This window comes from Arachis hypogaea, chromosome 2, assembly GCF_003086295.3.
Source record: "Arachis hypogaea cultivar Tifrunner chromosome 2, arahy.Tifrunner.gnm2.J5K5, whole genome shotgun sequence".
In the NCBI taxonomy this organism is placed as follows: Eukaryota; Viridiplantae; Streptophyta; class Magnoliopsida; order Fabales; family Fabaceae; genus Arachis; species Arachis hypogaea.
Window position 1 is genome coordinate 18,239,320 of NC_092037.1, and position 15,254 is coordinate 18,254,573.

Sequence of the window (15,254 nt, forward strand, 5' to 3'; positions counted from 1 at the left end):
TTTGAATGATACAGGTGGTGTGAGCGTGACAGATTTTAGTGGTCCTGACATTGGCAGTGGGCTGGATGCCGGTGTGTCTCAGGGTCATCCGTATAACTTACGGACACAGACTGCGCTTCCGGACAAATACACACCATCCTTGTATTCGAAGAAGGCACCGAGGAAGTAGTCTGTTACAGTTGATCTTGTATTCAGATTTATATTCAGTGTCGTATCTTATATTTAGATGATTCTGTTTAGTATTATTATTATGACATATTTAGCTTTGTTCTCGTATAACTCTGTTTGGAACGAAATGTTTATTTAAAAAGTTACATAACGAGGTTAAAAACTTTATTAAATATAAATTGTTAACTAGGTTAAAGTAAATGACGAGGTTACAAAAAAAGTAACATATAATTGTGAAGTACGTCATAACAAAGTTACATTGAAAAGCTTAACCACTAATGAACATATAATTGTGAAGTACGTCATAACAAAGTTACATTGAAAAGCTTAACCACTAATGACTTCTAACAGAGCTTGGACCTGCACACTGAGGACATCGGCTGCGGCTATGTCCCTCGCGTCCACATATAGTGCACCGGCGAGGACCTCGCATATCCCGCGAATCCATCTCATTCAAGTAGCGGGTTGACTTTGGTCTTCCTTTTGTCGCGCGCCTCAATGTCCAGTTGGCGATCACCTTTGCTCCTTCGTATCTATCCCACGTAGACGGGTCACCCATTGGAACAAACTCGCCTTTGTACACCTTGCAAATTTCAGACATCTTGTACACGTCGTGCACGTATACTTGCCAATCAAGACGCTGGTTGGCGCAACATGCAAGCATGTGGTGACATAAGAGTCGCTCGACCTGAAAATGGCTACAGTCGCAGTGTCGTTGCGCAAGGTTAACAGTGTAAATGGTACCATCTTGCATTTCGCGAACCTCAAACATCTCGTTGCGCCTGTCGAACCGGTTGACCACAATGTTTCCTGCACGTCGAAAGCTTTCTTCAACTCTCTTCGTTGTAAATTTTGAATACGTGAATCCGTTGCGGAGACGCTCATAAGCATCGGTACTCTTCCGAGTGAATAATTCATTCAGCCGATAGAAAGTTGACCGGACAATGGCAGTCACAGGAAGGTTGTGTGCACCCTTCAGGACATAATTTATACACTCTACCAAGTTTGTCGTCATATGACCCCAACGATGACCACCATCAAATGCCAACACCCATCTCTCAACACCGATGACATTGCACCATTGAGTATATGCCTCACCCCACTCTTTAAGCCTTTGGTAGTTTTTGTTGTACTCCTGCTCCGTCTTAGAATAGCTTGTTGAACAAACCATTTAATCATAAGCAGATGCCACAAATTTACTATGAATAGAACCATAACAGCGAATTGAAATACCTGTGTTCATCACGAGTTTATGCAAATATGGAGTCTTGAACCTCTTTAAGAAGTTTGACCCGATGTGCCTGATGTAGTACATGTGCCACGCCCTTGGTGGTGACCATGCACCGTTACTGCGAGCTATTGCAACGTCGATGGAGGTATCGTGGTCAGAAATAATACCCACACCATCAATGGTAACAACATATCTCCGCAAATTGGTTAGGAAAAACTCCCATGCGTATGCCATCTCGCCCTCGACTATCGCAAATGCAATAGGCACAATGTTTTGATTCTCGTCTTGTGACAACGGACATCCACAAACAAAAGTCACTCCTTCATGTGTGTTTGGTATAACCTCACAGTTATAATATACTCGCAAATTTGCAATATTTTTCATAACTTTAATCTCACCTAATTCGATTTTTTTGACACACCTAACTGCCAAAAAAACTAAGAACTACAACATATGTACAAGAAAGAAGAATAGGATGGGTAGAAGTGGAGTGAGGCCATTTGGGCGAGACCTGCTTCGTATTTAGAGGCAGACCTCTTGATTAAAATATTTTTTTTCACAAAACACAACCTGCGTTTTCGTTTTCCAAAAAATTAATTTGACACCACAAAAAACGCAGGCTGCATTTTGCATTTCCCAAAAAAAAGGCTGACATATAATACAAAACGCAAACTGCGTTTTGTTATTACAAAAAAAAAAACTAAACCCATCGCAAAGCGCACGCTGCGTTTGGGTTAATACAAAATAAAAAAAAAAGTTGAAAAGCATGCAAAAAACCAAAATGCAGGCTGCGTTTGTTTTGTTTCCCAAAAAAAATGAGCCAAAAGTAAAACGTAGCTTATGTTTTAAGTCTGGTACGGCTTCCTTTTTGTATATGGAAGTAAAAGTAGTGATATACCTTAACATAGTAATTTTTGGTGTTTTTCAAAAGTGTGGAAGATACACAAATCAGACGGTCTGATTTCTATACTTCAATTTTTTTTATTTTTTTAACAGAAATTCTTCGGTCCGATTTCTATACTGTCACAAATTCCTCGGTCTGATTTCTGTATTGTCACAAATCTCTCGGTCCGATTTCACAAATCCCTCGGTCCGATTTTTATACTCTCACAAATCCTTCGATCCGATTTTATAAATCACTCGGTTCGATTTCTGTACTTTCACAAATCGGACGGTCCGATTTTTGTTTATCTAATTAAACGATCCCACATTTAAGTATAACACTCCATCAATCCACATTTTAAAAAAATACTGTTGCTACTCCAATATCAAAAACAAAATATGGTCTGATACCATAGCAAAAAAAATTTGTCCATATATCTATTTCATTGAACAACGCCGATATTTGTTTCATAACCATGAGCCCAATAATTAATGTATTTATTTAATTTATTTAAATAAAAAATCTTAGAATAAAAAATAAGATTTAGAAATTAGAAACAATGTTATTCTAAAATGAAAAGAAAAAAAAAAGTAGCGGAGTAGGAAGAAGGAAGGTTCTGGAAGAGAAGGAATCAGAATCTAGGAAGCAAATAACAGAAGGGGAAATGAACACGTCAGCAAATAGTAGAAGGGCTAAAGGCAGCCACGCTACAAAATCACAGGAGCCAATCAGCATAAGAACTTGGATCTTGGGGTGGCCCCTTGTCTTTATCCTTGTCTCCGCTCCCTTCTGTCTTCTCTTCTGTTCTCTTCTGTTGCACTTCTGCCCAATAGAAGAAAGCAAATAACAAATGAAATTGGCTTCAACGAATGAATGAAAAGTGTTGTGGTGCTGGTACCCTTAACTTTCCTTCTCATTAAAAAAAATCCCACTTCCCTCGCAATTTAAAAACGTCTTCTTTCCTCGCCGCAAATGCACTTCGCGGTTCCCATTCAAAACCCTCCTTTCTTTACTTCCCTTCTTTCTCTTGAGCTTCAAGAATAAACTAATATCAAACCAATCAAGTGAGTGAGTGAGTGGCTGGCTGAATTGGTAATTTCAGCCAGCCAATCAGGAACTGACACATGGAAACTGCACCCGCTTGCTTCTTCTGCGGTGGAATCCCTGCAACTGCAACTGCCACAGCGACATCAACTCCGAATTCTGTGCCTTTCCGTTGTACCGTTAGAGTTCCATTCTCTTCTTCGTTTGCCTCGCTCTGCCTGTTAGCTCGTACCAGGCACGGCGGCGGCGGCGGTGGCGCTTCTGTTTTTCGCTCTTTGTTCTCGTCGTCGTCTTCGTCGGTCACCGGCCTCGGCCTAATTCGAAGCGCCGCTAACAGCGAAACGAAGCTCCCGGCTCCAAGTAACGCTAAACGAAGTAGAAGAAGAACGCGAACGCGAACTGTTTCTCCTCCTACTCCTCGGCCTCCGTCTCCGGAGAAAACTAACAGTAACGGTAACGGTAACAGCAATGAGAATGGGGATCCTCTCGGGTGGAAGGATCTTGGGAAGAGTGTTGTGAGATGGATTAGGGAGGGCATGAGGGCCATGGCGTTGGATTTCGCGGCGGCGGAGTTGCAGGGGGAAGTGGAATTCGGTGAGCTGAGTCAGCGAATGGGGCCTGGTCTGACTTTTGTGATCGAGGCTCAGCCTTATCTGAACGCTGTTCCGATGCCACTTGGGCTTGAAGTGATGTGCTTCAAGGCCTGCACACACTACCCAACTCTCTTTGATCACTTCCAGAGGGAGCTTCGGGAGGTTCTCCAGGACCTTCAGAATAAGTCCTTGCTCCAAGACTGGCGCCAAACGCAGTCTTGGAAGCTGCTTAAAACTCTCGCCAATTCAGGTAGCTTTTACATTGTAGAGATTAACCTATATACAACTTTCATTTGGTAACTAACTAACTTTGTCAATTTCATAATAAAATATGTGCCATTATGGTTAGAGTCATACCTTGCCTAGAGATAAGGCCTGGACAGTTTTTGTAAGAGTGTGGACTTATCGCATGAACTAGCTTTTGGGGTTTAGTTTTAAGTACACTTCTAACACGTGATTGCTTACTTAAACTAACAATCATATTTGCAATTACAGCTCAGCATCGAGCAGTGGCCAGAAAGATAGTCCATCCCCTGCCCAAGACTGTCCAAGGTGTTTTAGGAATGGACTTGGACAAGGTCAAAGCAATGCAGCAGAGGATTGAGGATTTCACCAACCGCATGTCTGAACTACTCCGTATTGAAAGGGATGCTGAATTGGAGTTCACTCAGGAGGAATTGGATGCTGTTCCTAGGCCTCTGGATGATGCTTCCGACCCCTCAAGACCGATTGAGTTCTTGGTTAGCCATAGCCAGCCTCAGCAAGAACTCTGTGACACCATTTGCAACTTAACTGCCATCAGTACCTCTACCGGTATTCTCCTTTTTCCATTTTCTTACGAGTTATCCAGAGATATAGTAGGCAAATATCCTGCCAAGTTGGTATCTGCAATTCAACATGTCTTTAATTATGTCCATTCCATTTGCCATAAAAGAACTTGAATTGTTCACTTGATTACAACTTACTATTTGGAACACTATTTATAATAAGTGCCATGAAGCAGAGATGACAGGAGGACTAAGTCGCTCACCCGCTCTTTCATGAAGACTGTTCCGAATTCATTTATATTAATGTATATATGTTTGTATAGTCTGTCATTAGTTATTATTCAGTGGTTTCTTTTTTATTTATTTAATCATCCTCATTTTTTGTTTTAATTTAAATCACCCATCTATTCTAGTGAATGTATAGGGATCAGATGCCATTTATTGAGTGCATATCTTTTATTGATTTGATCCATGTTTTCTGTTGTAGATTTAAAAATTACAATCTTTCTTCTCAAATGTCTGCTTGAGTATGTTTGTTACTTCTGTATATGGCTCTTGTTTCCTTTATAAAGTGTGGACTTAATCATATTTGCTTGGTAAATCCATGTATTCACTTGTTAATATTCCTTACAAAAAGTTAAGAATTTTTAGTTAACTTTATGGAGGAATGGAAATGTTGAAGGTAGAGTCAGACCTAGGATAAACCTTGACTAGTCTAGTTTTAGCATGTAAAATTGCAATATGATCCACTCGGTGTCTATCCTGAGTAATAAAGCTCTTAGCTAACCTTTGCCCTATTATTCAAACATATGCCGCTCTTTATGCCGTATTAACACTTCATTGATGCAATTATGGAGACTGTTAATCAAACTTGGACCATGTAAATTAAAATACCTCTATATGATCCCATTTTATTTTGTAAACAGGACTTGGGGGAATGCATTTGGTGTTGTTCAAGGTTGAAGGTAACCATCGATTACCACCTACTACTCTTTCACCTGGAGATATGGTTTGTGTCAGAACATGTGACAGCAGGGGTGCAGTTACAACATCTTGCATACAAGGATTTGTGAACAATCTTGGGGATGATGGCTGCAGTATTATTATTGCTCTAGAGTCACGCCATGGTGATCCTACATTTTCCAAACTATTCGGAAAGAGTGTGCGCATAGACCGTATTCAAGGACTGGCTGATACACTTACCTATGAGGTATTTGAAATCAATAATGTAACTTATTGCGTATAGTGGAAATATTTTGTGGTTTGAAGAAACATTTTTTGTAAAAAGGTTGAAGTAAGATTCTGAGAATTTTGTAGCCAAGTGAGGGCTACTATGATGTGTTTGATCAAATTCAAAAAATAAAAATGAAAATATATGATGTTTGCTGGAAAAGAAATAGAAGGAAAGACAGTGCTATGGTTGCAAGTGTCAACTAACTGCCACCTACTTCTCTTCTAAAATTTAGCTATATATGTTGCTGATTAGTTTCAAACAGATTAACCAATATAATCTGACTATTATGGTTGTCTATCAATTTCACTAATACTTTTCTCCTTGGCTAACTAACTATACATGTAAATATATGTCTTTTAAAAAACTTATATTTCTTGCTTCCAGCGCAACTGTGAAGCTCTAATGCTGCTTCAGAAGAATGGCTTGCGGAAGAAGAATCCTTCAATTGCTGTTGTAGCTACACTCTTTGGAGAAGAGGAAGATGTCACATGGCTTGAGAAGAACAATTTTGTTGACTGGGAAGAAGAAAAATTAAATGGACTGCTAGAAAATGAAACATTCGATAGTTCTCAGCAGCGAGCAATTGCATTGGGTTTGAATAAGAAGAGACCTGTATTGGTTATCCAAGGGCCTCCGGGTACAGGCAAGACTGGTTTGCTCAAGCAACTTATAGTATGTGCCGTTCAACAAGGTGAAAGGGTTCTAGTGACGGCACCTACGAATGCAGCTGTTGATAACATGGTTGAAAAGCTTTCAAATGTTGGATTAAATATTGTCCGAGTTGGAAATCCTGCTCGTATTTCAAAAGCTGTGGGATCAAAGTCTTTGGGTGCAATTGTAAATTCAAAGCTTGCAAGTTTTCGAGAAGAGTATGAAAGGAAAAAGTCAAATCTAAGGAAGGATCTAAGACTTTGTTTAAAGGACGATTCACTAGCTGCAGGCATACGGCAACTTCTGAAACAGCTGGGAAGGTCTCTCAAGAAAAAAGAAAAACAGACTATGAATGAAGTTTTATCTAGTGCGCAGGTTGTGCTTGCCACTAATACTGGAGCAGCTGATCCCTTGATTCGAAGGCTAGATGCTTTTGACTTGGTTGTCATAGATGAAGCGGGACAAGCAATTGAACCATCTTGTTGGATTCCTATATTGCAGGGAAAGCGCTGTATTCTTGCTGGCGATCAATGCCAACTTGCTCCTGTCATATTGTCCAGACAGGCCTTAGAAGGTGGCCTAGGAATATCACTACTGGAGAGAGCTACAGCTTTGCACGAAGGGATTCTAACCACCAGGCTAACAACACAATACCGTATGAATGATGCAATTGCTAGTTGGGCCTCAAAGGAGATGTACGGAGGATTGTTGAAGTCTTCTGAGTCTGTCTTTTCTCATCTTCTTGTAGACTCTCCTTTTGTTAAGGTACTACACCCAAAAATGATATTTCACTTCTCCATTTTTCATTTAAGTGCATCAAGGTTGTCCTAACTAAATCATTATTTTACTTCTTCCTGTTGTCTGCTTTGCCAGTTCTTGTTTTTCAAAAATGCTGCTCAAGATCATTCAAGTTGTTTGTAGAAGTTCTATATATAAGCTCTGCATATGAACATAAAAATGTAATATTGATCACTTATGCTTCTTTATAGACGACATGTAATGCCGCAGATGACAAATGGCAACACTTTTCAGGAAACAGTTCTCAAAAAGTGTGGTCAAGAATGTATAAAATTAACAAATAACTTCCTCTTGGTTACCATTCTGTGAATTGTCATATCTTTTCTGTTTTATTCTGATTTGTCTGTGCTTTTTAGTCTAGGATGTATTTGATCTTTGTCGGTATTTCCATTCCATTTACTTCCGCTAATACTTGGGAGAATGCATTTTCTGTTTTTGCAGCCTACTTGGATAACCCAATGTCCACTGCTATTGCTTGATACAAGAATGCCATATGGAAGTCTGTCGGTTGGTTGCGGAGAGCATCTGGACCCAGCAGGAACGGGCTCATTTTATAATGAAGGAGAAGCTGATATAGTTCTGCAGCACGTCGTTTCCTTGGTTTATGCTGGTAATAACATTTGACCCTTTTAAAGTTGTGACTTTCATGATCTTGGGTAATACTTTTTCAAAAAACTATTTTCCTACTGTGAAAGTTCTTTGGTTGTTCCTTTTTTTCTATGTATTATATTATATGTACTTATACCCAAGGCTTGACTCTCCAACTGTATAGATGATCAAATAAAATCTTGGGATGACCCTTCCATTCTATACTAGTTGGAACATTTTCTAGATAATATTGCATCATCTCTATAAAGTTTCAAATTCTCAATCAGTTTCAAAATGAGTCGTGCCTTGTATTTCTGCCACTTCCAACCTTGCTTAAAATTTTAAGCATATTACTTGTAAGTGAAGAAAAAATATGTTAATGCATGTCCTCTCTTTCATCATACTTATAAAATCATGTGACATTATTTGTTGATCGTGTTCTCGAATAAGATCTTCCTTTTGATAATTTGAATCTAAAATGCAGGTGTTAACCCAGCTGCCATTGTGGTGCAGTCCCCTTATGTCGCTCAAGTGCAGCTTCTGAGGGACATGCTTGATGAGGTACCTGAAGCTGCTGGTACTGAGGTTGCAACCATTGATAGTTTTCAAGGTCGCGAAGCTGATGCAGTAATTTTATCCATGGTATGATCTGAAACTCAATAGTGATTTACAGCTTGTCAAAGAGCCCATATCATCCAATTGCAATAGAATGTGAATGGGTTATTATACTGCAATCATTTTTCTATCTCTCAATGCCAGCATCCGGTTCTTATTATCAAGACTTTGACGACTCTGGCCTAACTCAACTAGGTTCTCTGAAGGATGTAGGGATCTCCTAGCTAGGATTTACCTACTTTTATTCATGGGACCTCAGCTAAATCAGATTTGATTAGTCAAGTTCCTGATTATAGGACCTTGATATGAGCCATTCACTCGCGAAAAATAAAAAAACAAAACCTGTGCTGTATCGGTTTTTCATGTGAATTGATGTTGTTTGGCTTGTTTTCTCCTTGTAAATTAAACAGGTACGGTCAAACACATTGGGAGCTGTTGGATTCCTTGGTGATAGCAGAAGAATCAATGTTGCCATCACAAGGGCACGCAAACATGTAGCCGTGGTCTGTGACAGCTCAACAATATGCCACAACACCTTCCTGGCAAGACTTCTGCGTCACATTCGACACTTTGGTCGGGTGAAGCATGCAGAACCAGGTAGTTTTGGGGGTTCTGGACTAGGGATGAACCCCACATTACCCTCCATTAATTAGTGTTGCATCAATAGCACTAAAGTTCATGGCCTTTCACGTGGCCAAAACTTATAATGTATATAGCAATTCTTGAATTTCATATTTGTATACAAAGTACAGCTTGCGCATGAAAAATAGCAGAATGCTTCATAGCCAATATACACATTGGCAAAATCTGATAGGAATACTTAAGTTTTAAAACAAATTAATTGTTAGTCACCCCTTGTACTACCAATTGTGTCGCTTAATTTTTTGGCGACTAAAATGCATTATAAGACCCATATTTTCCTATATAAAAGAAAAGTTGCACATTTAAAAACTATGCTTACTAAGAATATGATCAATTTAAACATTCGGTGCTGCTCTATGTATTGCACCTCCAACAATCAACAAATTGTAACATGATATCCTGTGAATTCATAATATAATGAATACTGGACGCGCTATGTCAAATAGATACAGAAAAATGAATTGTATTCCTGCAATTATAAGCTCTCATGTTTCAATTCAATATATTGAAACAATATATTGAAAACTGTAATTGTAGAGACGGCAATGTGAGCATCAATTGAAAAAGTGATGCGGGTGGATTGAAACATTTTGGACCATACACATTTGAAACTCACTTAAACCTTTTGGTAGATTAAAGAATTTAGGAACTCTCAAAGTCTAAAACAGAATACTGATCGCCAGTTGCATGTGAACATATAATGTAATTGCAGTAATAAAATTATTGATTCATTCCAAGAAGGCCTACAAAAATTATTAGGTGATCAAGATTCCCGTGAGCCTTTATCATTTTGTGGCAGCTTCGGCAGGGGTTCGAGTTGTCATCTGATCAACTGCGTGAACTGTGCTCTGAAGCTCCTCCCATATAGCTTTATACACCATCCTTTGCCGATTTACAGCCGATTGTCCCTCAAAGGCAGTGGATACAACATCGATACTGCAATGCCAAACCACAAATTAGAGCTATGTTCTAGTCAGGCCATATAACTGTGTCAAATGCAACTGTCAACTACATGAAGCCTTTGGCTAAGAGACAACTTTTGATCAGAATACACATGCAACAATATATTTGAAATTGTCACTATTTTCAGTTTGCCCTGCATTTATTTATTTTTGGTCGTGTTCTATTTTATCCTAAAAAATTTTGGAGAACAGGATTAGAACGACACAAGCAGTTGAATCTGCAATTACCAATCAACATTCTACATAGGCTCCAATTAAGTTGTTATGCAAGGAACAAACATATTTATTAAATTTTTCAGAGGCCCTAGAAATAGTTGGAAAGCAAAAGGTTTATATATGATTTATGATAGACATGCTGAAATTAGGAAGGATGTTTAATGATGTGAATATCACCAGAGGATGTGTTTGGTATAAGGGTAAAAATAGATAGAAATTTCTTGAATGGATTCTAAATGTAAAATTTACCCCTCACCTTGACCCCATATCAAAGTCACCCATAATGTAAAATTTATGGTACTATTTAGTACATTTTGTTGAAATGTCATGCTTGCATTAAGTATGTTTCAATGGCTAAGATTGGAAAATTGGCTTTTATTGAATGCACATTAGCTAATCTTTTACAGGGCTTTCCTCAACTAAAAGGATTAGACAACTTTGTTTCATTCAAGCTTGTATCTTTATCAGTTGTTCTCTAAATCCCTAGAATGTGTCATACCTATTGCGATGATCTAGAAAGCACAAAAACGTCACGTTTTGTCATCCATTGAGAAGTTACCACAACAGCATTTTGAATGAAACAAAACAATCTTCTAACGAGAGGTAATTGTCAAAAAGAAAATAATCTTTTATGTGGGCTGTTGACTTCTATGATCCGTGTTAAACTTGTTGTAAGGACTAATTCTATATATTTTACAAATCTTAGCCTCTTGTGTAAGGATCAATGTGCTACACCCCTTGTATGTTTCTAGTTAAAGTTTTCAAGTGGCTCTCTACTAATGTTTGCTAGTAAATAACTAATAATTGATGATATATGTTAAAAATAAAATTACGTTGAAGTGATTTACAAAACAAAACTTCACTTGGATGGTTGAAGAAAATGCTTACCTTACATGGCGTCCATCACCATAAGCATCTTTTACGGTGACTGATTCAGCATTGAGTTGATCCTTTATCTGTCAAAACACATTACAAATTGTTTAAGATTGACTGATTCAGATACACAAATGTGAGTAAAAACGGAGTATTCGTGGATCATAGCCGTCCTTTTACCATATTTCTCCTCCATTTTACATTAACATTTTCAGTAATCTTCATACAAATTTTTTATAATCCATTGATCTTTCGTAATCTAACCCTAATTTCACTGTTCCATCCTAATTCCTAAATTCCATATCCAATTTCCCAACCCTGTTTCAGTGTTAATTGGGGAAAACAAATTAAGAACAAAAAAAACTATATAAATGGAGGGAAAGGATAATTATATAATTAGTGAATAACACAAGATGAATAATAAATGAAGAAAGAAAGAACCTTTTTCTCCATGGACTGCATGAGAGGGGAGTCGATAGAACCAGGGTCATTGACATGGGTGGCGCGTGTAGAAAACCTGCGAGTGGCGGCGAATAGAGAAGAAGAAGCAGCAGAAGGAGTGGGAGGAAGGGGTGAACGAGAGCGTGATGAAATGATGGAATTAGGGTTAGGAGGAGAAGGTAGAGTGAGAGAGGGATGAAGCTGAAGGAGAAAGGGAAGAGCTTGACGGAGAAGTGTTGTTGTGGCGTTGGATGAGAGTGACAACATCTGAGGACGCATCTTTAATGCTATGTAACAAACTACTCAGCTGCTCCTTCCTTGATTCGCCGATTATTATTACAGAAACACTCGTCTTCTTGCAAACAGGATCGCAATATGGATGCCAAAACCATGTGGTGCGCATTGCACAACACTTCCCCAACTTCATATTTTTTCTATTTTTTTTTAGGATTTAAGCACTCCGGTTACTAAAAAAGCACTTTTTATTTTTATTATTGACATAGTGGTGTTTTTAAATAATGTGGAGAGTTGGTGTGTTTTTTTTGCATAAATGATCCCAAATTTGACCCTTAGATTTGGGGTTTTAATTTTTTTTTTTAAATTTACAAATCTGACCTTTAGATTTGTGCTTTAACGTTAAAAAATTTTTAAAACATGTAAATCGGACTCTCTGATTTGGAGAATTTTGATTTTTTTTGTTTTTTTACTCAAAACTTACCTCGGTTTTCTATTTCTACCCAAAACTGAGCCTCAGTTTTTATTCTACCCAAAATCTGACTCTCAGTTTTTTATCCCTACTCAAATTTGAACTTTTGATTTGTAGTTTTTAATTTAAAAAAAAATAATTATCTCTATATCCATAAAAAATTACACCAATTTTTCATAACTATGCATAACACATTTCTCCAATCCATTACCAAAAAAATTATCCACTAAAAAACCAAAATAAAATACTTTTTACGTTTGATTTCTAGAATAAGGTGTTTTTTTCTTTTTTTTTCATCTGAATAAATAAAAGAATACTGAAATTGTAATGTCATCTATATTTTATATACAATCATTGCAATTTTTTCTAACCATAATAATTATAAATTCAGTTTAAACAATTTTTAAAAAATAACTTCATTGATCTAATTATTGAAATTGAATATATTGTAAGCAACTAAGCATCATGGATTTTTTATTCTAAAGAACTCTAAAGTATAATCTATTTAATATTTTTTGTAGTTATATATTCATAATCGAAGTAGTGTCTAATTTGTTCTTAAAATTCTCAATGAAAATTTCATTATGAATTAAATTTTGTGAATTTCTGTTAGTTTCTATCTTAGTTATTGTTAACATTGGTAAGTGCCAATTAAATATAGTGATATACTGACATAGACACCATAAATTTTATATTTAAAATAGTGTTTTAATTTAGTAATTTAGATTCATTTTAATTTCTCTACTAATATAAAACCCTAACTCTCAATTTACAACTTTCATCACTTTCACATTTTCTTCTTCTTGTTCATTGAAATTTATGTACCTTTTTCCTTTAATTCAGTTCATACGAGAGTCTTCATCACTTCAGAAATTCATGTCAAAGACACTTTTATTTTCAATTATGTTGATTTGCATATTATAAACATGATAAGTTATATATATTACACCTGCTCAATTTATGTCTAAGTGTACAATCTTACACTCTAAGTTGAGTGAAAAAAAAAATATATAAGAAATAATGAAAAGGCAAGATCTTTATTAGAAAAAGTAAAAAAAATGTCACAATATTTTTTTAAGGAGTATTTGAATATAAATTAGACTCATATAATTCATCCATATAGTAGAGCCGTTAAAATGGGCTAAATTTATCAGTTTATTTATCAATTTAAATGGGTGGACTTTGTCCGTTTAAATTTTGGACTAAATGGGTTGAGCTCGATTAATCCAAAAAAGATGACGGGTTAAACGGTTTAACTCACAGGCTAAATAGGTGGCCCATTTATTTTTTTTTACATTTTTACAAAAAAAAATAGCACTTTTAACCAACCCGAAAATTCGACCCATCAATTAAAAATATTATTTTTTAAAGGTTTTTGACCTAAAAGTGATATTTTTTATTAAAATATTTTTCAAAAAATAAAACTAAATGATAAACAAGCTGGCCTGTTTAACCCATCAGACTGACCATAAACGGTCGGGGTTGAAAAAATCATGGCCGCGAATGAAGCGGATTTAAACGGTCCAGCCCATTTAACCTACGAACTTGACGAGCTGGGCCTAAATGGGTCGGGTTAGCCCGTTTGACAACCCTACTGCATAGGGTTAAAAAAGTAAGTAAAGACATATTATTTATTCAGATAGTGCATTTTATTATTTTATTGATATTGATTCATTTTCAATCAAATATATAATTGACTTTTTACGCTATATTCTGTATAAAAAATTATGATCGAATAAAGCATTTTTTGAGAATAGACCCAATTTTAGATTGGATTGGTTTTGGTGGTCGAGTACCCGATTAAATCTTAAATTAAAAAAAATAAATGAAAAAATTGGGAGAAAAGAAAAAAATTTTCTAATAGTAAAATTTAAAAATAGATATGATTAATTTTAACAATATCAAAATAAATCATATTTATACTCAAATTCTTTTTTTAGATTCACAGAATATCAACCCTAAACCAATAGATTTACAAAAATTAATCAACAAATTCACAAACAAACTCATAAGAATTCACTAATAATAGAAGAGAACACTAGCCCTAAACTAACAGACTGACAAAATTTAACAATCAGATTCACAAAAAATGAAAGAGAACAAATCGAAAATGAGGAAGATTGCTGAAGCACTGAAGCAGAAGAAGATTTTTAAAGCATTGAAGCAGAAAAAGAGTTGGCAGTGAAGACGACGCTGATGGAGACGACGATGCTGCTGGAGAATACGATATTGACGGAGACGACGATGCTGCTGACAGAAATGACGCTGACGAAGACACTGACGGAGATGAAAATACCATGAGAAAGTTGCTGTCAATTTGCTAGGTAGAATAACAATGAGGAAGCTTTGTTAGGGTTCTTCTTTTGGGAGAGAAATATGATAAGTGTAGTGGGGACTGGAGAGGCTGCAATGGATTTAGGGTTAGGTTAATAATCAGTAAAAATTATATATATTTTTTAATTTTATATATTTTTTAATTTAATTAATAAAGGGTTCAGATTTCGCTCCCCAAAATTATCATCCAAATCAATTAATAGTGAATGTCATCAGTTCGGTTCGGGTTATACCCAATTATTCATTGATTTCAGAACTAATTTAATTTGTTCAGTTCGAATTCAGATGGATAATCGCGTACCTGATACCCGTGAGCACCCTAATTATTTTGCATATTATAGACGGAATAAGTTATATATATTACACCTGCTCAATATATGTCTAAATGCACAATTTTACACTCAAGTTGAGTAAAAAAAATATAAGAGATAATAAAACGTCAAGGTCTTTACTAGAAAAGGTAAAAAATGTCACTATTTTTTCAAGGAGTACTTGAATATAAATTAAA

The 15,254-nt window shown here is 36.4% G+C and overlaps 3 protein-coding genes across 3 annotated transcripts; 1 reads left to right on the forward strand and 2 right to left on the reverse strand.

Moving 5' to 3' along the window:
* Positions 1–502: 502 nt before the first annotated feature.
* On the reverse strand, positions 503–1,339 carry LOC114924670 (uncharacterized). The gene has a single exon (XM_029289932.1). It carries the CDS (start codon positions 1,337–1,339, stop codon positions 503–505), a length of 837 nt encoding a protein of 278 aa, XP_029145765.1.
* Positions 1,340–2,858: 1,519 nt separating this feature from the next.
* LOC112740678 (DNA polymerase alpha-associated DNA helicase A) lies at positions 2,859–9,507 on the forward strand. Its single transcript, XM_025789279.3, has 7 exons — positions 2,859–4,169; positions 4,415–4,732; positions 5,613–5,896; positions 6,305–7,336; positions 7,811–7,979; positions 8,442–8,599; positions 8,983–9,507. The coding sequence occupies exons 1-7, from the start codon at positions 3,407–3,409 to the stop codon at positions 9,223–9,225; spliced, it is 2,967 nt and encodes a 988-aa protein (XP_025645064.1). The 5' UTR covers positions 2,859–3,406; the 3' UTR covers positions 9,226–9,507.
* A 311-nt stretch (positions 9,508–9,818) lies between these two features.
* On the reverse strand, positions 9,819–12,191 carry LOC112740690 (protein BOLA4, chloroplastic/mitochondrial). The gene is made up of 3 exons (XM_025789289.3): positions 11,707–12,191; positions 11,281–11,348; positions 9,819–10,150 (listed from the first exon to the last, which is right to left on the reverse strand). Exons 1-3 carry the CDS (start codon positions 11,983–11,985, stop codon positions 10,000–10,002), a joined length of 498 nt encoding a protein of 165 aa, XP_025645074.1. The 5' UTR covers positions 11,986–12,191; the 3' UTR covers positions 9,819–9,999.
* Between the last annotated feature and the right edge of the window lie 3,063 nt (positions 12,192–15,254).

Coding starts and splice junctions, on each gene's coding strand:
- LOC114924670 (XM_029289932.1), bottom strand. CDS start 1,339: ATGGTTTGTTCAACAAGCTATTCTAAGACGGAGCAGGAGTACAACAAA.
- LOC112740678 (XM_025789279.3), top strand. CDS start 3,407: ATGGAAACTGCACCCGCTTGCTTCTTCTGCGGTGGAATCCCTGCAACT. Junction 7,337..7,810: donor TAGACTCTCCTTTTGTTAAG/GTACTACACCCA, acceptor CTGTTTTTGCAG/CCTACTTGGATAACCCAATG. Junction 7,980..8,441: donor CGTTTCCTTGGTTTATGCTG/GTAATAACATTT, acceptor TCTAAAATGCAG/GTGTTAACCCAGCTGCCATT.
- LOC112740690 (XM_025789289.3), bottom strand. CDS start 11,985: ATGCGTCCTCAGATGTTGTCACTCTCATCCAACGCCACAACAACACTT. Junction 11,349..11,706: donor TGCAGTCCATGGAGAAAAAG/GTTCTTTCTTTC, acceptor GTGTTTTGACAG/ATAAAGGATCAACTCAATGC. Junction 10,151..11,280: donor GGTGATGGACGCCATGTAAG/GTAAGCATTTTC, acceptor TTGGCATTGCAG/TATCGATGTTGTATCCACTG.